The 24,094-nt window shown below is 33.8% G+C and overlaps 1 protein-coding gene across 1 annotated transcript in view; it reads left to right on the top strand.

Annotated features, from left to right (window-relative positions):
* pnpla4 (patatin-like phospholipase domain containing 4) overlaps positions 1 to 23,820 on the top strand; it is a 73,616-nt gene extending 49,796 nt beyond the window's left edge. Inside the window, 6 exon segments of the mRNA XM_052546024.1 lie at positions 16,867 to 16,961; positions 19,884 to 20,010; positions 21,327 to 21,423; positions 23,374 to 23,489; positions 23,676 to 23,759; positions 23,761 to 23,820. Of these exon segments, the coding sequence (XP_052401984.1) occupies positions 16,867 to 16,961; positions 19,884 to 20,010; positions 21,327 to 21,423; positions 23,374 to 23,489; positions 23,676 to 23,759; positions 23,761 to 23,820 (579 nt within the window).
* Positions 23,821 to 24,094: the final 274 nt, after the last annotated feature.

The following is a 24,094-nucleotide window of genomic DNA, read 5'->3' as shown; positions in this document are numbered from 1 at the left end:
GTTAGTTTTGTTCATCATCACGTTTTGAGGCATTGAAATTTCGCCACAATAACAGCCCATTGTGTAATAATCTCTGACATATTTTAAAGATTCTATTTAGCAAACTTTAAATATTTTGCATACTTTTGAAGATCCAGCGTTTAATTGATCCTGCGCTCGTCGTAATAGCTGTAAACACGGCAGCATCAGACGTTAAGGCAATGGTCAGTTGGGCATGATGTCTGAGGCTGAGACTAAACTATCTCTGACTATTTAACAACAGTCTTTCACAGAAATGTCCTTATACTGCATGCAAAATTGCTAAATGCACCATTTGGTACACTATAAAAAATAAATAAATAAAAATAAAAAGTAAAGACTAATGTGTTCTTGACTGGGCAACTTAGCCTCGATTACAACTCCACTGCAAAAAAATGAGTTAGACTCAGTTCATTAAGTCACCACAATGTAATGTAATAGAGCAAATCTAACAAATAATTTAGAAAGTGACAAAGTTTATTTGATGTCATCATTTTTTTTTTTTTTATAGTTTTTTTTTTTTTTTTTGTCTTGAAACAGCATACATAGGGCCAGATTTACTAACAGCTTGCATCAGCGCAATCCATCTTTTGGTGTTGAAATAGTACTGCAAGTATTTACTTAAGACGTGTAGTGAAAAATTGGCTGAAAAGACATGGACACAGTTATTTTTGTGCCTGACCTTACTGAATATGCACATCAAATTACTGGTATTTGCACCATTATAATTATTTACTTATTATTTACTATAAATTCTCAAGCACATTGGCGCTGTTTTGGATCATTGCACTTTTGTACTAATTTGCCCAGTTTTGTAAAGCTGGCCCATAAACTTGTGGTCTATTATAAGCAATAAAAAAATAAATCTATATTTAATAAATAAAAAGGACATCTTAATAGACAGGATTTTATGTAAACACCACAATGAGACATGCCACGTGGCCCTCTTTCCTATGTTTACAGTCTGAAAACAGAATATTTTTAACACTGTAGACTGAAATATTGTGTTCCAAATGGCATAAATTAAGCATACACTTAAGAGGAGAAAGCAGCTATGATGAAGTGTTGATTATGCCCCTTTTTACAATATGTAATATAAGTCTCAGGTGCCCCAGAATGTATCTGTGAACTTTCAGGTCAAAATACCACACAGAACTTTTATTGTATCATTTTGAAAAAAAACATTTTACAACCCCAATTCCAGAAAAGTTGGGACACAAGAATCTGTGATTTGTTCAATCTCTTTTTCATTAACAAACATATTTCCAAAGGTTTATATGACCAACATAAATGCAATTCAGAAATATATACAATTATATACAGACTGCAATCTCTCAAAAAATTTGGATAGTGGCAAAATTAAAGTGAAATGGTTATAGAATATCCTCCCATAGACACTAAATCTATATTTTCAAAATTACATTTACGTTGGAAATGTTTTATTTACTTTTGTCAATTAAATAAAAGTTAATGATCAATGAAAAAATCACAGATTCTTGATTTCATTGCATTTTTACAAAACAACCCAACTTCTCTTTATTTGGGATTGTGGAAGCAGAAACATGCTGTATTAAAGCATGTCTCTTTAAGTGCAAATAAGCTGCTGCTCCCTGCCCCCTTTTCCAGAATAGAGCTGCGCCATTACAATAAGTACCTGTTAAAAAAAAAAAACACATACGTTTTGGTACTGATTATAATTTTAATCACACTGAAATCATGCGCTTTACCATATTAATTTAAACTTCTTATACAGTTTTCTGAGTATCTGAAGCACACATACAGAAAGCGGCTGTCACAGCATGTGAGTACTAAATTAAGTTCTCATCCACACACAAGTTTATGTTTAATACACACATAAGTTACAAAAACATGTCTGTGAAGGTAAACAGCTGGGAAATAAACCAAAAGTTTATTTTAGATATAATTAAGAGCAACAATATACTTTTAATAAATCAAGAGATCCACTCCTCTGTTGTCTCCTCTGAGGCTGGGACTCTAAATAGTGTTTTGTGCTGGTCTGTGTATAGCCAAAGGCAGAAGAGTTAGCAAGTTTTATTCAAACATTCACCATGGCATTACAGCTGGTACATCGTTGTCGTTTGTGAAATCAGAATGATGGTGCCAGGGGTGGAAATTTACAGATTAAGGGGCGGTAATATTATAATGAGATCCCTTTGCAACGTCACTCGGGAGCGAACAACTAGCTTGTTTTCCAGACACTTGCAGAAAAAGGTTTACCAAAACAGTGTTACTGGATTAATCTTTTTCATGTTTCCTTGATTGGTAGATGCACCGGGGACCTGATTATATCACTTAAAACCTGGAAAAGTCTGACTTTCATGATATGTCACCTTTAAGACACACTTAAAAATAATCACATTAAAGGTCATTCAAAAAATGAATTTTCTTTCTTGGGTTCAATTGGACACTTTGAACCCTATATTTTTGTGGTGCTCCAAAAGTTCTTAGTCACAACAAGGGATAGTTCACCCAAAATGAATATTCTGTTATTAATTACTCACCCTCATGCTGTTCCAATCCCAGACCTTCATCTTCAGAACACAAATTTAGATATTTTGGATGAAATCCGAGAGCTGTCAGATCCTCGCATAGACAGCAAGGTTCACAGAACTTTCAAAGTCCAGAAAGGAAAACACAAGCAGTCATGCACCCTCAAATTAATAGGACATAAGCATGATCGCTTCTGAATGTATCACACAGCCAGAGTTAGTCTGAGCAATCACACAGCACAGCAGAGAAGATGAGGTCAGAGGGTGAAAAAAATAATGCACAGCTGCGAGCAATAAATGTCCATTTACCGCTCAGCCCCATGGCTGAGAATGCTGCACAGTTCCTGACCTGACCTGAAAACAGAGTTGGAAGAATGGGGACCTTTACTGAATAAATAATAACAGAAAAGCTGGAACAATAGCACATAATTGTTTTGTGTGGCCTTGTGGCCGACCTTGTGATCGTGCCTCACATGTGAGACATGCGAGTTCAAAAATAGCTGCTCGATTGCAGCGCTGAAAGTGAAAGGACACATGGGCAGAATTAATTATTTTTTTTCTTCTTTTTTTATTGTCCATTTGAAAGAGATTTCCAGCTGTTCTGTTCCAACTTCATGTCCATTTGCATTTTCAGAAAGCCTGGCTGAATCGTCACTGATCAACTGAATGAATGAGTATTTCAAACAGTACCTCAGATGAATGTCATCATTTGTGTACAATGCTATAGCAATAGATTCATGGCACATTAAAACAATAATTGCTGGCTTTTTCAATGTACCTTCACTGAAAACAATTCAGTAGCAATTGTTTAAAAACACTTTAAGTGTGATCATAATTTTTGTATGTTCTATTTAAAGTATTTTAGCTCGATTTCATGACTCATATTTTTGTCAGCTGTTCCAGTTTAAGGTATCTGTTTATAGACAGTTGCAATTCACAGTGTAAAATCCATCTCAGATTCAAACATCAGACTCGCTGAAAAGTTGCCACTGCACAAAATATGGAAACACATGTACTAGTCTCTAAGTTTCAACTTCTGGTTTGCATGTCTTTTTCTGGTTCCATCAGACTTTATGGAACCTATTCACATTTCAGATTCTCAGCATTGCAAGTCATCATAGTTGGGTAAACAAACTAAAATAAATAATATATTTGTAAAAAAAATAAATCACAATATTCCCGGAGGGGGTTGTCTTCTTTCTCTCTTCTGATTGTAAAATTTCCCATCAGACCCTTAACTAAATTAGAAACACTCATGCAGCAGCGTTAACTAGTTTTCAGAAATTGAATGGCAAGGTAATAAAATTAAAAATATAGTGTTATATGAGAAATGCCATGAGAATCCTGTTTCAGTCTCTTTCAATATAAAAGTCTTTACTGCTAAATCAATCACAAAAACTTGTTTCCATCTAATGGCAGAGCAATGTAACTAAAATCACCATCACGAACACACACACATGCAATACTGCTATTGTTTATGTAAAATATCATTTATTTAATAATAATGTTTAATAAATAACAATAACATTCATCATAAAATTTGCAAGGCAATTCAGTCAAAGGCGCTTATAAACAGCAATAAAGTTATAACGTGATGAGATTTTGCCCTCAGACAAAACGATGTGCTCTGGAACAAATAATAGATTAAAGAGACCAAAGACTGCATGTAAGATTCACCCTCAATGAATTCTATCTCATATTTAACCACTTTAGAGACAGGGCCAGGTAAGGCTGCTCACAACAGGTTCATGAACGCTGAATGGCTGCTGACATCCTGGAGCCATCTCCGAAAAAATAGAAGGACATTTTTTTAATAGACAGTATATTTATTTACAAATCACATATTTGAAGTCTAAACAAGCACAAACTTGAAAAAAAAAAAAAAAAAAAACTCTTAAACCTACAAAAAACAGTATTATTTATAAATTATAGTGGATTTAGGCGTCTGCTATGATACTCACTTAAAGAAATACTGCAAGCGGAGTAATACAAACAGTGAAACGGTTGGAGCTCTTTCATCACTATAGCGTACTACTCTCAGCCAATCAGATTCAAAGGCCAGAAAGAAGTGTTGCATTAAAATGTATATTGCATTAATAACTGTGGAAAAGTGTCATCACAGTCTAAAAAGTGTCTAGTAGTGTGCAAATAATCAGTTTTCTCCTGGGTGCAAGTAGTTCCCCTGAAATATTTTTTTTCTAAATGGCACGTATAAAGTATCACTGAATTTCAGTTGACTAAACTAAATACAGGATTATTCTAATATTCGCCAATTCAAAATATATCCTAAAGGTACAGCTGCATTAAAATGGGACAACTTGAAGCAGTGAGGAAGTACAACACAGGGATCTATTTAGAAAAGCGTGTGTTTAAAGGCATTTTCATTGAGAAGGCAGTGAGAATTTATAAATATAAATGTGAATGTGCAAAAGATAAGTGCCCAGTAATGCTCTAAACTGGCTACATTGCCTGTATATACATGGTTACATGGCTTAAATGTTCCTGTTTAATGAGGTCAGATAAATTCCTCTCCTTAAATCTTTGTATATAAATTTGTTTTTGGAAGCTGACCCTCCTCTACACCTGTTGTTCAGAGTCGAAGAAAGCAGAACCAACTTTTATTTGGTTTATCCTTTGCCAGAAAAAGATTGAGTTCAGGCTTGACCCAGGCTTAAATTTGATACTGATTTCTCCACACAATCCACAGCATCCGCTATGAGACTCCCAATTACAATCTCTCCCTTCCTCTTTCTTTCTTTCCCACTTCTCGGAGATATCCAATTTTCCTCCCCTTAATGGTCCATCCTCGCTTTATCTTCTAGGACACACTGCGATCTTACAGATTGTTGGAGGCCTGCTGTACCTCTATGGCTGATGTCTGTGCAAGCAGATGCTTCAGATGACACATTGAACAATACCCTGTGCCTGTAATCTCACTAGGATGATACTATAATATATTATATTTCCTGGTTTTTGGTGGGATACTGTCTGTAAGAAATATTACTCTTTTCTTTTCTAATGTACAGGATATATGGTCATGTAGCTCAAATGGTAGATAAAGGGGTCTTTCAGAATTAGAATTAGAATTTAAATTGGAATGGCAGAAAGAAAACCAATACTATATTAAATGTACTTAATTGTAACTCAAAGTTATTATAAAGATGCTTGCTTTTAATAAATATAATACACACTGAATGTGCTATAATTGCATACTTTGTTTTTTTTTTTACAGTGTACTTCAAACACTGTACCATATCTGCAACTACAGTATCTACAATACTGTATTTTATGAAATATATAAACTAAATAAAAATATTCTAGTATTTTCAGCATATACACCTATCCATCCATCATTTTCTCTGTCTGCTAGGTTTCCAGATCTTTAAACTCTGATGAAAATTGTTTGATTCAATTTTTTTTACTTTTAAAAAGGGCTTTTCAAGCCAACATTTCTCATAAAAAATAAATAAATAAAAACTTTTATAGGAATTATAGGAATGTCTTTGAATTTAAATTAAAATTAAAATGAATTCTAAAGAAGTATACTTCCTTAGACTGAAAAAATTCTGCATCCTGTTTGCTGCCTCCATTGAAATTAATTCCAAATTTAACAAGTGCACTGTAATTTAAATTAAATTTCTCGAGTTACAGCTCTCAGGCGAATGAATGAAAATGTAAGTCATTTTTGGTAAAAGCTTGTACCAAGTGCATACAAGTGAAGATGCACATTCTATTTAATAAAATCAAAATGTGTGTTTTGTAGTAGAAAATCAGTTGTACTAAACCTTTGAATCTACTTAAGAATGTCAAAACATACTATTAAGTGCAGCACTCCTTATTCCAAAATGTGTCAAAATGCATGAAATTTAAAAAGGGACTTCACTGATAACAGATCAGTGTACATCAGCCCTGTTCATACACTTTTGAAATATTACACCCAATGCATCACCTTCTCATCATCGTGTTCCTGTCACACACTATCATCTCTTCTTTCTTTTATTTTTTTTTCTCTGCAGAGGCCAGTCATTCTTCTATTTTGTCCTCCCTCTCTCTCTCTCTCTCTCTCTCTCTCTCTCTCTCTCTCTCTCTCTATCCCCACTCTTCCATATTTCCTTTCATCCTCTCTGCCCCTTGAGTAGGCTTTCGACTCTATCTAAAGGGACCATTTGATCTTAGGGGCAGATTTTCACTATCTACAGTATGTGACCTTGCCCTGACTTTGTCAGCGACTGTGTGAAAACAAGCACCTTAAAGACCAGTTTATCCATCTGCTGGATGAGAATTAATACCCATATGATAGGTATTAGCTAGGAAAGTTTAATTAGCTGTGATTAAGCATGACACAGAGTATTAAAAAAGTATAATTTTTATTGAGGCACAGGCAGAGACAGCTTATTTTCTGCAGACGTATATCTCTGAGAAGCTTTTCAGGATTAAGAATTTGCTCTTATTAACTTGATGCTGGCAAAAATGTATATTGCTTCTTGAGAAAGATATGGGAAGATCACAGAGAGAAACTGTTACTTTAGGGACTCCGTTCATTCAGATTACCTCAAAGTGAAATCTATTGCCACATTGCTAAAGAAACATATGTAAAGAACCCCTGTTGTAAACAACTGACAGTAATGACAGCTATGCAGATATTCAGACCAACATGTACAAATTTGAGTGCAATATTGTTTTTTAGGTAACAGTTCAATGAACATGTTAATTGACTTGTGTAGCAGAATTAACTTGTGTGTCTCAATAGCAAAAAAATAATGATGTTTGTGAATGAAACTGTTTTTGAAAGTGGTTGAATGAATGATTCAATGACTCATTTATAAAGCCAGTGGAAGAATCAACCTATGCATATTTCATGTTGTATAACTGGTGAAAAACAGTATGTGAAAAGAGTGATGATGTCCAAATTCATAGTATTCATAAAACAGTGGGCAAAATGTAGCCATATGACCTGGTATTGTACTCCCAGCGAGATTCTTAAGTGTGAATGATGGACACTTTACCTTCCTGTGGGCCCATGGGAGAGGATTTGTGCATGAAAGTAAAAAGAAAAGAAGAACTTAATGCCCTTTGGACATAGCCATTCACTTGTTTCATATTTAAATGAATCAGTCCTTTGAATGAATCAGCTGAGAAAAAAAAAAAAAAATATTCAGTTGGTGTTTCTCAGTCTAAAGAAAAAAAAAAGGATAGAAATAATCCTATGAAATGGTCTTGGAACTCCCCATGACAACAAGGGCATTTCTGTTTCTGCAAAAAATAGTGTTCATTATTTACAACAAAAAATATGCATTCATCTCCAAAAACATTTTGTACTGCATTTCATAATAAAATTGGACAAATCAGTGTAGACTCATTTTCCGACCGTTCTATTTTTGTGATTTTAAATGTGTGTCAAGGATTGTGGGTGATTGGAGGATGCAAAGAATACACTAAATGTATTCTTCAAAATACTCCAAATTAAGGATACAAAATGAAGGATCCTTCAGACTGAGTCGGCCTTTGATTGATCTTGATGTGGCAGGCAAGGTATGCAGCCTTACTAAGATGCATCCTATTAGTTTCCACCTACTGGTGTTATGATGCAACCTCCTAAAATAAAAAATCCTCACCACAAAGGTACACAAACAGACAGCATATGTGGAGCAAAAACAAGACAAGCAGAGTGATACAACAGTATAAACTCCCATTGCTGATGTACTGTATATCTGTATTCTTTATATTTAGATTTACCAGTAAAGAATGGAATGTATTGTTTGTATTAAATACAGTCGTACACATACTATTGTTACTATGAAAAGGATTTCAAACACATGTTGTTCAAATTTGAACGATCTTGAAATGTGATTGTCAACATCAGGAAGTGTTTGCTGTCCCTTTTTGTTACTTCTCACACATTCATTCTAATCTGTGTTTTTAACCTGGAAAACACACATGGAGATATGCTAACAGTCACACACACTTGCCAGTTTTATTATTCTCTCCTGAGCAATAATTTGTATTCAGCATATTATATTAGGGCTGTGCGACATGACGATATAGGCTATATCGAATGGACGAAATGAAAAGTCTATTGTTTCATATTATGATCGTTTTATTTCAAGGTGTCACAAAATACATTTGGATGACTGCGATCATTACACGCCACCACGGGGCATGAAGGGAAGACAGAACCAGGTGGAGAAAGAAATTTTGTCACTTTATTTGCTTTGAAGGATTACATTCTATGCGTCAGAATACCCATCTTTGCAAGTAAATAAACACAGTAATTTAGGTCATAAAAGAGAGTAAACAGCTGAAAAAGAAAACGTGTATCAGTATATTGGATCCGGACTTCTGTCTTGAAGGCGAAGCTACCCAATATTCATCCTGTCTGCCATTCATATCAATTGAACAACAGTGAGAGAAAAATTCTCACTGCTCTCGACTAAATTACTTTTTTTACTTTAATAAAAAAAAAAATAATAATAATTATATTTATACAACACAGGTTTCAGTTAGCTTAACACAGTACAAGTAGCAAGGGCTTTTAAATAATATAATAAATAAAAAGAAAACAGCTAGAATAGAAAAAGCAATAGAGCAAGGTAGTGTTAGAGGTATATATATATATATATATATATATATATATATATATATATATATATATATATATATATATATATATACACACACACACACACACACCCATTTGCATAATAAATGAAAAGAAAGCAGAATACAAAAAGTAAAAAAATAAAATAAAATAAGAATAGATTTAGAAAAAGTTAGAGGGTCAAATAAAGATGGAAGAGTTGGGTTTTAAGCCGATTCTTGAAGATGGCTAAGGACTCAGCTGCTCGGATTGAGTTGGGGAGGTCATTCCACCAGGAGGGAACATTTAATTTAAAAGTTTGTAAAAGTGACTTTGTGCTTCTTTGGGATGGCACAATCAAACGATGTTCACTTGCAGAACGCAAGCTTCTAGACGGCACATAAGTCTGAAGTATTACATTTAGGTAAATGGGTGCAGAGCAAGTGGTAGTTTTGTAGGCAAACATCAATGTCTTGAATTTTATGCGAGCTGCTATTGGTAGCCAGTGCAAAATGAGAAACATAGGTGTGACGTGTATTCTTTTTGGCTCATTAAAAATTAATCTTGCTGCCGTGTTCTGGATTAGTTGTAAAGGTTTGATATAACTGACTGGAAGACCTGCCAAGAGAGCATTGCAATATTCCAGCCTGGACAGAACAAGAGCTTGAACAAGGAGTTGTGCAGCATGTTCCGAAAGAAAGGGCCTGATCTTCTTGATGTTGAATAAAGCAAATCTGCAGGATCGGACAGTTTTAGCAATGTGGTCTGAGAAAGTCAACTGATCATCAATCATAACTCCAAAGCTTCTGGCTGTTTTTGATGGGAGTTATGGTTGATGTGTCTAGCTTGATGGTGAAATTGTGATGAAATGATGGGTTTGCTGGAATCACACTGTCTAGGCAAGGTTGAGTTGAAGGTGATGTTCCATCATCCAGAAAGAAATGTCTGTTAAACAAGCTGAGATGCAAGTAGCTACCGCCGGATCATCAGGATGGAATTAGAGGTAGAGTTGAGTGTCCACAGCATAGCAGCGGTATGAAAAGCCATGTTTCTGAATGACAGAACTTAATGTTGCCATGTAGACAGAGAAGAGAAGTGGTTCAAGAACTGAGCCCTGAGGCACCCCAGTAGTTAGATGTTGTGACTTGGACACCTTATCTCTCCAAGATACTTTGAAGGACCTATATGAATAGGTAAGACTCAAACCACTGAAGAGTGGTTCCTGAGATGCCCTTTGCCAGTAGGGTTGATAGTAGGATCTGGTTGTTAACCCTGTCAAAAGCAGCGGACAGATCAAGCAGGATAAGTACTGAAGATTTGGATTCCGTTCTTGTCAATCTTAGGGCTTCAACAACTGAGAGCAAGGCAGTCTCAGTTGAATGTCCACTTCTGAATCAAGATTGGTTGCTGTCAAGGAGGTTGTTCTGTGTGACAAATGCAGAGGCTTGGTTGAACACAGCTTGTTCAAGTGTTTTTGCAATGAAATGAAGAAGGGAAACTGGCCTGTAGTTCTCTAAAAGAGATGGGTTGAGGGTGGGTTTCTTTAGTAGTGTTAAACTAGCCTGTCTAAATGATGAAGGATAAACAACAGTGTGGATAATAATACATAATACACGTTAATTATATCCATAAATAGACAGATAGAATTAACACAGTGAAGACTAATTTAGACAATATATGTAGCGTGTCTTATTTATTTTATTTTATTTTTCTATTGGGTTGAGTTTCTTATCCTTATTTCATCACTGAATGTTTATTTATCTTCAGTGAGTTTGTGATTTATTTATTTTTAGGCTTGTTTGATATTGACATTGGTGATAATGATTATGGAAATTATATTATATCAAAGATTTGAATATCATGAAAACCTTTTTAAAAGAAAAAAAAATGAAATTGTTTTATAAAGCTATGAAATTAGTCGTACCGTGATATAATATTTGGGTCTCCCACCCCTATATTCCATGTAACCGTAAACAGAAGTAAAGGAGCAAGAAATGTGTGCTGACACCTAAATAAGCAGCCACAGCGATGGCAGAATGAGCATTGTTTTGGGTCTGTGAGAAATAAGTGCTGACTTAAGAATGTACTGGAGGAATTACACTCTAGGGACTCAACATAAAAAACAAAAAGCAGTCTGACTACATATGGGGGAATGCCCACAAGCATTTAAAGTTTGAAAGGCATCATTACAGATACAGATTAAAATTAAAACTATTTCAATGTGCAGAACTTCCCCCGAGTCTACGCAGTAATGAATTAAACATTTGAAATGTTGCTACTGTAGCTTAACTACATTTTAGTAGTTCAGATATTCGTAATAGAGCTTTTGTGCTTTCTAAGCTGAGAAAATAGCACAAATTAGATATTCTACTGAATCAATTCATCTTTAGTGGTCTCACAGAATGGGCAAGTCTGAATCTGCTTAAAAGTTATACTATACATAGAACCAACAAATCAATACCATCTCACTCATACACACACAATCTAATTTTCAAAATAAAATGACAAACAATGTATCAATAATATCATAATATCAATATAGAGACAAAGATAATGTAACCATACAGGCAAGTAACAGTAGCCCTAATCAGTACAGTGCTTAGTTATTGGAAAGTCTGCTTCATTTATTGAACTGATATTCATCCAAATGGTTATTTTTATATGCAAATGAAGGTATTTTACTGTTCAAATTCAAATATATGATTCTAATTAAAGGGATAGTTCACCCAAAAATGAAAATGATGCCCCTCAAGTTGTTCCACACTTGTATGACCTTTCTTCTGTGGAACACAAAGTAAGATATTCTGAATAATGTTGAATGAATATAACTGTATGAACCCTAATTTCTCAAAATATTTTATTTTGTGTTCTACAAATGATAGAAAGTCATACAGTTTTGATGCAACATCATTGTGTGTAAACAGAATTACCTTACATTTATAATTTTTAACTATCTCTTTAAATTATTAATTACATTACTAGGTGGTTATATATATTTTTTTCTTTATTAAACATATTACACCCTTAAATAACTTTGGTGAATTTAGATAGGCCTATTTGTTTGTTCAGAGCTTGTTGTGTGAAACTATTTTCAAAACAATAGCTTTGCAATGTACATTTTCAAAGCAGTTTATTCTAAACAGCACCATTCTGAAATCTAAAATGATAAATGGGACTGCAGCCTTGTGGACTTCAAGAACACATGAGTCAAATGAGACCACAAGTCCACATTAAGTGCGGCAACTGCCTGGGACAAGGCCTAGGATGAGTGTACCCACACACACAACCTCTAGCACCTTACATGTTTGTGAAGTGATTTTGAGCAATGAAGAGGTGATCCAGACAGGGCAGGAACAATTAAACCACAAAGGCCCTCTCAGTCTTAGCCAAGGTTATGCTGCTTAATAACTAATGAGATGTCTTTGTCTCAGGGGCTTCACTGAATAATACGCTACATCAACTGTTTATTCACTGTAAATTCTAGTTAGTAAACCTTACTTAAATGTGCCATAGAATGCATTGAAACAATATTTTAAATTGTTCTCTGATATCTACATAGAGGGTATGTGGCTTAAGTAAGGGTAAAAATTATCCAGAAGCGTTTTTAGATGTCCATTTACAACCAGAGGATTTGTCATAATCACCACGAGACACTGGTGGAGTGAACGAGACTTGAGAGGGAGTTGTGAGTGAAGGCGCAGATGCAGCTGCTTTCTTTGATTCTTCAGTTTTCTTCAGATCCAAGTGTTATAAGTGTTTTTGGACTTGACTTTTCTACTTCTTTGACACTTTGGAGAGTTAATAAAGTAGGATGCTGGTGTTTAGGGTCAGCGATATCTTATCTTAATTGCAAAATATTTGAAATAATTTTGGTTTATTTTTATTTATTTATTTAAGATTACCAAAACAAACTATTTTTTTAACTTGCACGGTTTAATTATTCACATCAAGACTAGCAATATGCTCTACTAAAGTAAATAGGGTAAATTCTGATTTCATGTGGATTATAAAGGTAAAATAATGTCTAGTAACAAATCAGTATGGGATGCGATTTGTCCCATTATTTACAAAGGCCAACACAAAGTTAAATTAACAAATAAGTATTTTGCACCGTTTATAACACTAATAGAAATTACAATTAAATACATTTCATAAAAAGGATTTTAGAAGCTCATTTGGCAATGATTGCATTTTGGTGTCTTTTTTTCCATAGTGATGGAGTCTTCAGAACATGTGCCGTTAAAGCACTTTCACACAAGCTCACACTCTAAAAATGCTGGGTTGATTCAACCCAACTTTTGGGTTAAAAATTCAATATAAAAAAAATAAATCTGATGTTTGGATAAGTCCATATTTTACCCATAGTTGGGTTGAAACAACCCAGCATTTTTTAGAGTGCAATGAATGGGTGTCCCTTATTTTGAAACATTCATTACAAATGAATTACAACAATGTTCTATTCATCACATGCATACAATTACACACACATTTAAGGTAGTGACAGTCATTAAAGGGTAATGTTTTTTCAAATCAGTTTTTCCTTGAATAACAAACATACTGAAACAAAGCAAAAGCAATTTGATTTATTAATCTAGATTAATCTAGAATAAAATGGCTCATTCGAATTGCCGTAGCTGGGGTCAGCGGGGACCCGGTGAAGGTTGTGGGCCCTGTCTGAAATCGTTTAATTTGTATGTTCATTTATTTTTATTTATTTGTGCTATTTACACAATGTTTACATTTTTTTCAAGTTTGTAAGTGTCAAGGTACAGAATCCAAATAATTAAATGTAAAGTAGCACTGGATAGTCTTCAATGTAAAAATTAAATATAAAATCAAACCTACATATATAAAACTAAATATATCAAAAATGATATCTGGTGTCTGAATAATTTTTGGTTTGACTGTTAAAACTACAAAGTAATTCATTCAAGAGCAGTGAGTGATTTTCTTTCATTTTCTTGGATTAACATTACAGCAGCCAGTGTCTAAATTAGGCGTGGTCACTTTAAGAGACGATGAACGCATCCAATATAATACACATCCCATTTTTCCTAAACTGTTTACTTTCCCTTAAGAAATAACTGACAGTTTATTCGAGCATAATTTCCAAGGTGGATATTTTGAAATATTTTATATGTATTTGTCGGCAAAAGAGCAAAAATAAGCAAATTAGATTTTCAAGTCTTTTGAGACGTCTTTCTACGTGAGCCCTGAACACCAGAACACCGCGAGTACTGAATTGGGCTCTTTCGCATCTTTTTGTTTGTTCAAACTGCGATTTGTATTTGTTCGTTCAGGTGCAGGAGGGACTTCGAGGAGAACTTTGCAGAAGAGAGCTCGGTTCAGTGTCGCTGTCCATGATACGCGTCTCTCTCTCTCTTCGCACCGAACACAGCGTGCAAGTGACCAGTTACTCTGTTCAGCTTTTCCGCGTCTTGTTTTTGGATGCTTTAATGTTTAAATTGACAAGCGTGAAAAAGATAAGCTTTCATGACGATATATATATATATATTCCAGTTGAATATGTTAAACAAATGTTTCTTATTTATCTCTCTATGTCTCTCGCTCTCTCTTTCTCTAGACTTGAAGGCTACAGCCATTATATCCATGCAGCAACTGATGGAAAAAGGGTTCACTTTCAATCTAAGCCAACAGGGTACTAGAACTGCGGTCCTGAAACTGCAGCAATCGCTATATCGTCCATTACGGTAGGTGGCGCTGTCACGAAAAACTAGGGTCCTAGAACTGCGGGCCAGATCTGCGGTCCTGAATCTGCAGCCTCCGGTTGTACAGGAACATACTATTGGGGTCAAGGCAGCAAAGATTTGCAGAAGTACTTCATCTTCAGGGATAGTCAGCAACTCAACAGATACTAGTGCCCAAACTGCATCAACATCAAACACCTGTATAAAACCAAATTAATGTAATAATAGTAGAGAAAGGATGATCAATTTTCAGTGTTATCTGTCCTACCTACACTGCCATGCCATTGGGTTAGTCTGGATTTCTGCATGATTTTTAAGCTCACATTTAAAAAAAATTTAAGAACTGCACAAATAAAATGAATACCATATGAGCAGGGTATTCAATGTCTGTAGTACCATATTAACCTGTAAAATGACTGTAAAAAGCAAAATTTACAGTTTTCACAAAAACAAAAAATTTTAAACTTTACATTTCAGCTTTTAGACCATTTTTAAGAAAATTGACAAGTCGAAAATATTAAGCATTATACTAATTTAAACAATTACTATCAATAAATAATTATATAAATTAAATAACAAATTAGTGACAAAATGAAAAAAATAATATATCAATATTTTCTGGGATTTTATCAATAATGTTAATTAAACGATATTTTGCTGAGTGTGTTATTGTGCTGGTATTTTAAAGGGGTTATATGATGTTGCAAAATTTATTTTCCACATTCTGCACATTATTGTTTCTCCTCTATGCCCCGCCTTTCTGAAACATGTCGATATTTACAAAGCTCATCGGTCTAAAAAGCGAGGTGTGCTCTGATTGGCCAGCTATCCAGTGTGTTGTGATATTACGGCCCTTGCACATACTCTGATGCCATGTCCCGGTCAGAAAACAATAAAACCCATTACAAACTAGCCATTTGTTGCATCCAGTGGGGACATAATTACTGATTACAATGGCTTATACTGTCACTCCGCACCGAGTAAACATAAAACCATGTCTGCATTTGTGAACGGAGAAACGATAAGAAAAAAGGGCTACTCCACACTGCTGAACATTCGCCTTTGAAACATCAGTGGCAAATTCTTTACATATGTACAGTTGATGTACTTACAGACTGTGAGTCAAAACTTTTTATTTGTTTTGAAATTTTTTAAAGTCTAAGTCTCACTGTAATCAGCACAAACTGGACTATAATTACATGTGAGCAGCATGTATGTACATGATTGTGTTTTTGAGGAAAATAAAATGTTATGCGTGTTTAGTGAAAAACTATGTTAAATCACTTAAAAAAAACATTAAACACATAAAGAGCATTGGTTCCCGGGACTTTTGAGAACTGGAGCTTTTAGCCTAGAATTTTTCTTTCTAAATTATGTGAAAATCATCTTTGTTTACTCACTCACAGAAAACTATATATTGATTTAAATTTTCTAAGACACTCTTTGTTGGTAAAAGTCATATGCGAGTAGGCATCAACTATCATGAATATCATTGTGATTTACACCTGAGAAGACAAAGAGCTGCATAATGAGCCTTTCAGTCAGGTTTGTTATCTTTATTTTATAAGTGCACAAAGTTTTGTTGTTATTATGTCTGTATTCAAAAAAAAAAAAAAAAAAAAAAAAAAAAATATATATATATATATATATATATATATATATATATATATATATATATATATATATATATATATATATATATATCGACTCCAGAGGGTTAAACATTACATCCTTTAAAAAAAAAAAAAAAAAAAATATTACAGAAATTACTACTGTTATTGAAATTATATAACTTGGTAAAAAAAAAAAATATATATATATATATATATATATATAAAACTACATTTTAAAGCTTAACATTTACTGCATGACAGCACGACCCCTTATAGTGCTTTAGAAAGAGACTGACCTCTTTAGACTTGAAACAGATTGATGCGACAAGCCAACAGATCTATAGAAAATACCGATTTTTCACAGTCGCATCTCCATGGCTCATGCACATAAACTGACTGAGCTCTTTACCTGTATGTTCTGGATTTGTGTTTTCACACAGCTTTGTAAGGAATTCAGCTACAGCTTTTCCAGTAATGTAAGGAGTCAGAGGTTTGGAGCTGTGATGCCAGGATATGACTTCATGCTTGAACTGAGGTAAACACAGCTCTCTGACATCATTTTTGATCGAACGAAAAACGATTCAGCAGGTTGTTGAAATTAACCCCAGAAGGGGCTTTTTGAAACCTTTTTTTAAATTTATTTCTTCTTCTTTTCTGCCATGCATAATTTAAATCAGCAGCTGTCTCGATAAGATATCCTACTCAGCTGTTTCTTTCACGTAACTTATATTCACCTCATTTCAAATCAAATCAAATTTCAAAATGGTGTTAGAATATTGCAACAGATAGCACAGAGGCTGGATCAAAATGACCCTGCACTGTAACTCCTTATCACACACTTTTTTTTTTTTTGCTGCGGTTTTCATTCTATCATATTTGTTTCCCTTTTACCAGTGCAATTTTAAATAAAATGCATTTGTAAAATAATTAAAGATCTTTGTGGGTGTCCAGTTTCTTCAGATTGACATCATGAAGGCTCTTTAGTTGCCATGGAAAATCAGTCTTAAGTAAGACATTGTTTTTACAGTGGAAGCAGATCACATCAAAGTCTTTATTGCTGAAGAGAGTGGGTGTTTTTTCTGTCCTGTTATTTTTTTAGAAATGTATTTAATCTCACATTTATCATACAAACAAAACATAAAATGAAGGCAGAAAATAAAAAAAAGACAGTTATATATATATATATATATATATATATATATATATATATATATATATATATATATATATATATATATATATATATATAAATTGAATTAACATTGTAAAACATTTTATTCCATTTATTCTGTAGAACATCAAAGAAGAATTTTAAAATAATGTATTGGTCACTTATATTCATCAGTTACGATTAATGGGGACCAGAGATTCAATAAGTAGGACATGCACCATATAGTATCAAAAGGTATAATATAATTTTTACATTAAGCTCTATTTAGCACAAAATACACTCGCTGTAGCAAAATCCCAATCATTAACAAATAGTTTGCTTGAGTCTGTCCCTTTCAGTCAATCTATTCATTTGGCCTAAATGATTCATTCACAAATCATACTCATACAATCATACTGATGTGGTTCTTAAATGTCATCTAATTGAATCACTGAATGAATTGTTTACTGAACTAAATAATAATATTGGTCTGTTCCTAGCATAAACCTGTCAAAGACTTGGTTTACAGACCTGAAGTCATTTTAGGATAGAATTTCATGATAATTTATATATTTCATTATATATATATGTGTGTGTGTGTGTGTGTGTGTGTGTGTGTGTGTGTGTGTGTGTGTGTGTATATATATATATATATATATATATATATATATATATATATATATATATATCCTTTTGAAGCTTGGAAGCCCCCCAAGCTTTGCTTCCATTATGGTTCTTACACAGTGTTCACTGCTTCCTACTCCCTGAACACAGTTAGGGATTACACAATGCTTAAAATGCACTTGATAAAATGTGTTCATATAGAGCAACCTTCATTGTCATCAGAAAAACAGAGTAGACACCACTGGAGTTGTGCATATTAGAAGAGAAATTATAATGTAATACTTATATGAATAAATATAAATTATCTTACTTTAATTTATTATGTAATACATATTTATAAAATATATGTGAATTATAAATTCATTGGGTCAAATTTGAAGCGCTTATCTGAATGATAAATATGTGCTGCAATATTTAATATGGAAATAAATGTAACATTTAAAAAGAACTGTGTAAGTAATTCACTTAATACCTATAAACAGTTCACAAACCACATTTGTGAATAATTACATAATTAAATATAAACCTTGAAGCCTCAACATAAGTTCACTGAGTTGTAGTCAAGCATATTGCAATACTGAGTTAATGCACTTTGGCAGGTGGGTACATTTCTCTCACCACTTTTAACACACCTCCTGGCTTGCATTTTTTGTAATTTTTATTACAACACGAATAATTTTTTTTTTTTTTTTTTGGGGGGGGGGGTGTCATCATATGATGCGATTAAAATTTTTCCCTTTTCTTTGGAGTGTTACAAGCTCTTAGTGCGTGAAGAAGATCTGTAAAGTTGCAAAGATTCAAAACTCAAATCCAAAGAGATATTCTTTAAAAGTTAACAATATTTAAGTCGCTTTGTATAAAAGCGTCTGCCAAATGCATAAATGTAAAAATGTTATGTAAACGTGTATATATTTCAGGTCCAAAGAGGGAACAAAATCTCTTTATAACAAATCAGTGCAGTGAAGCACAAACTCCACTGATAATTTCCTTTTGTATTGCAGTCATTTTATGTAAGAGAGTTGATTAGTTAATGTTGCATTCTTGTTTAATTGGCCTCTGTGAGTATTAAGCACTCTTTCCAGTGCTAAGAGTAAAACATGTGTATGAAGATGTAAATTGATGTGAGATACCGACAGTGCTGAAGAAACACCTTGACCATGAAGTAACTTCATGCATGCTCTCCAAAACTCATTCGTTTCACACGTACATGAAACCGATTTCCTTTTTTATATTCAGCTGTGGAGATCTACAGGAAAGAACTGGCACCAGCAGAGTGAGGTTTGAATGGTCTGAAGATAGTGCCAGTCTGATGCTATAATGTGTCACCTCCTCAGTGCTACTTGTGAAACCGCAGCATGATATGAAACGGTAGACTTTTTTTTTCTCTCTCTCTCTTTCTGTTGAAGGAAATTATTTCCATGATGTGCACAAACCTCTGAGGGCTTCTGATAATCTTGACACACCGCTTGGAGCGGATATCAGACTTCATCCATTTTGATGAAATATCCTTGGAATGGAACGTTGAGTGGATTTTCCTTTTTCTTATTTTTCCTGCTTTACCTCAGTGGTTCGGCCAACAGATTGTGTAATTACGGTATGATGTTGAGGGAAAAATGGCTTTCACTGAGGTTGTTAATTATGCAAACACAACAAATGAGCATCTGTCCTTTGGTTTTCCTCAAGGGAAGAGATTCTCCCGCCCAATGCCCACTGGTTAGCCAATGAACGCCTCCATGTTTCAATAACACACTCAAAGACGCACAAGAACAGCATGGTGTCCAGCTTCACCTCCAGGGAAGATCTCATTAAGGTATTCAAGCCTGAGGTCAATGGACAATGATTTATCTCTCAACTAGCAGAGTAATGCCCACAACCCAAAGGGAACTTGCCTATTCAATTAGACACATCATAAGTATCGTCACTGGACCGAGTTATTGCTGTAGAAAATTGCTGCAGAGTTAATTAATTAATTCCCATCTGAAATAAAGAACAAATTTCACTGGCGCTTCAGTAGTCCATTTACCATAATGATATATTTTTGGCCTTCTTTTTCTTGTTTATGTGTAAATTATATTTTTATTCAAACATTTTTTTTTTTTTTATGTCTGGGTGATATATTAAAGCATAGCCTTTTATTGCTATTATTATCTATTAGAGAAAAATAAATAAACAAAACAGTTTTACTGCTAATTCATATTTGAAAAAGCTTTTGTTTGTCAAATCAAAATTATGTGCTCCAAGTGTCTTGTGTGATGATCATGTTGAAAAAATAAAAAAATAAATGGCGGGGATGTATAAAATTGAATAATGTCAGGTCAAGACAATTTTAAATATTAGATACTTTGACCCTTTATTTGCATCCATTTTGAAAAATGTTTAAAGGGGTCATAGGATGCTACATGCACTTTTAAGTTGTATGAACTGAAATGTGTGTTGGCAATGTGTGTACACAACCATCCTATAATGATAAAAATCCATCTTGTATTGTTTTGTTTTTTTATCTCGTTAAATGTTTTCCTCTTTCTCAAAACGAGCCGATCTCAGATGCCTGTCTGTGTGACGTCACACAGACAGGCCCCTCCCACGACAGTTTGATTGACAGTAGCGTTTCAGCACAGACGGGACTGGCGTCTTACCTTTGACCTGCCCTGAATGAGCTGTCATCAGTCCACCATTGTTCCAGATGTAGACAAGAATGACGTCCAAGTGATTGAGGTGTTCTGTTGTTGGATATAATAATGAACATAGCAGTCATCATTTACTCCCGACATCTGAGCTGCTGAACACACAGTGTATTTTTTAAAAAAAAATTTGTTATAGTTATTATATATATTTTTTATATATATATACTTTATTTTAAAATCAGTCAGCATAAGAAGGAAAGAAAAAAAAAAACTTTCCGACTTCATGTTTTTGGACAGTAGGTTATATAAAATCTTTTTGGCAGTAAACACACTTGTGTACAGAGAATAGGTGTAAGAAAAATATGTTCATTTTTAAAGCAAAGATCCCACTTTATTTTTCCTCCTTTATCGCAGACACTCTTATAAATCATGTACCCTTGTAACCTACTAGTCCTCTGTCTGTCCATTCTCCTGATGTATTAAGACTGTATTGTTTTTAAAGGTGCTCTTGGCCAGCTGCTTCATGTCTCTCTATGCTGGACTGAAGCCAGTGGAGTTCCAAGGGCAGGTAATGGTGTCTTGCAACCGACTCTCTTGGCTCCAGTACTTTATGTGGCTCTGCTGAGAGATGCTGTTTAGTTTAGGACTGTTTGGATTTATTTAGATGAATGAGCAGACCAGCTCTTTGGTTCTGCTTGTCCTCTCCACTGACAGAGGCCTGATAAAACTACATTAGCAGCCAAATGCTGTGGTATTTTCAGCCAAAGCAATTTGGTGAAGTTCAAGCATGTAGTCGTGGGAAAACATCAAGTTGTTCTATTTTTTTAAAAGGATGAAGACTATTAGACTCGACAGAATTCATATTTTGCTCACAGAGGTTAAGTATTTATGTTTTGTAATGCTCTCTATTAATTAAGTTAAAATGAATGCTTTAAAATCTGTTAAACACATTTAACTCTGTTGGATGAATGGCAATTTAAAACCAAGTCACCTGCAAGAATTCTTTGGCCTTCACTGTGGAATTATAAGGTTCTATCTGACATTTTTGTCAAAATTTAGTTATTCACATATTATTTACATTATGTGATGTTTATTTTGCAATCAGTGTACATTTGGGGCCTTTTTTAGAAAACAAAAAGTCTATGGAAAGCAAAAATGTTGATGCTCAGTATCTCAGAACTGCTCAGCATGCAGATAGAACCTTATAATTCCAAGGCAACAAATTGTTATGAACACATAAAATAAAAATACTAACATAAAGTCTTAGGTTATTCCCAAGAGGACAGACTTACAGATTGTAACAGCGTTAACAGGATCAATGTGGCACTCTAGAGAGAAAAGCTATATGCACATAGGCAACCTTTCTGTCATTACAAATTATCACAAATACACGTCCTTCTCTGTACACCCTTATCCTTCCTTTTTGCTTTATTTCTACAAAACATATAGTGTGCCTTTTGACTGGATTTTAAGTTTATCTCAGACAGAAAGGCATACTTCATTGTAACGCAGTTTGCTGAGACTTAAAGGCCAATAAAACAATATATTGACTACTTAACCTGTTTACCTGCACCCAGACGCAGGCGTCCTCAACTCCCTGTGTTCGCTCATGTCAATATTTACGAATAGATTGAAACGGGACAAATGTAATCTTGACAAACTATATATCATTATAAAGATCTAAGCCTCGAGCATTGACGACAAATCGCTGTTTTTCAATGGAAAGCTTATAAAGACTATTTTCTACATTTGTGAAAGCAGTACACATCAAAACATGAAGAATGAAAACGCAGTACATACCAGATTACAGCTACTGTTTGCAATATCTATCCGGTAGTGTTTGAAATAATATCTATCCATTTACTCAAATGACAAAAATGTCTTAAATTATATTTTTTGTGGGCTTTTCTCAGCAAATATTGATATAGAGTATGTTATTAATTTTCTAATAAGCGTGTGCAAATAATTAGATTTTTTTTTAATGACATTTCTAATGTTTTGACAAATAGGTGACTTTTCAAAAGTTTGGGATCAGTAAGATTTTAATTTTTTCTTGTTTTTTAAAAACACATTTTTATTCAGGAAGAATACATTAAACTGATAAAGTGATTCACGATGTTACAATAGATTTTTGATTTCAAATAAATGCTGTTCTTTTGCAGTTTCTTTTCATTAAATATTTGAAGCAGCACAGCTGTTTCAACATTGATAGTAATAAGAAATATTTCTTAATCAGAAAATCAGCATATTAGAATGATTTCTGAAGGATAATGTGACACTGGAGAGTGAAGTTATGGTTGTTGAAAATTTATTTATTTAGGAAATAAATAGCATTTTACAATATATTAAAATACAAATCAGTTTTAAACTGTAAAAAAATTCTCAATATTGCTTTTTTTATTATTGTATTTTGACACATAAATGATGACTTGATGAACATAAGAGAATATAAAAAAAATAAAAAACTCTTATCAACGGCAAACCTTTGAATGGCAGTGTATATACAATTTAAAAAAATAATAATATTTTTAATTTAATAATTTTTATAATTCCTGTTCTTCCTGTGGTACGCACAATCATAGTGTCACATTTTAGCAGTCCTCTGGATATTTTTTCAGCTCATAAAGGCATAAGTAATCTTCATCTCAGACTGGCCAACATGAGCATTACAGAATTTATATATATATATATATATATACATATATATATATCACATTTAGCACATTTCTAATAATATAATATTATTTCTAATATATAAATAATTGAAACATTTAAGATATATACAGTATCTGCTTCCAAACTGTTGATATGTCATAACCTGACATGTTTTGAAATGTCATCAGTTTTCCACCCTCGTTTCTCCAAAGACAACATCCACATGAACCAATCTCTGTTTCCTCCCTTATTACCCAGACTCACAGCACTGGAACAGAAGGGGATACCAGGATGCTGTTGACTTTTTAAAGAAAGAAAGATGGATGAATTTTCTGGCCTGAAATTCTTACCCAAGCTATTTTAACCTTGAATGTCTAAAATGTGAAACATTGAAACCACTTTCTTCTGTGGCATGCAGTATTTGCTGTTTAGTGTAATCATTTTAGGTTATGATATAGGTTATGTTTTGCTTCCTGTATGTTTCTAGCTTGTGTTTTGAATCTGAGATCTGTCAAGTGAATAATTTTTTGTCTATTTTTTTTTTTCACCGAATGCAGCTCGAATGCGTCCTCACCTGCACCCAAAGCATGTCGAAGCAAATCCGCAAACTGTTGG

This window comes from Carassius gibelio, chromosome B1 (assembly GCF_023724105.1).
Source record: "Carassius gibelio isolate Cgi1373 ecotype wild population from Czech Republic chromosome B1, carGib1.2-hapl.c, whole genome shotgun sequence".
Taxonomy (NCBI): domain Eukaryota; kingdom Metazoa; phylum Chordata; class Actinopteri; order Cypriniformes; family Cyprinidae; genus Carassius; species Carassius gibelio.
The sequence above is the reverse complement of the archived record's forward strand: the minus strand, read 5'-3'. Positions and strand labels throughout refer to the sequence as shown.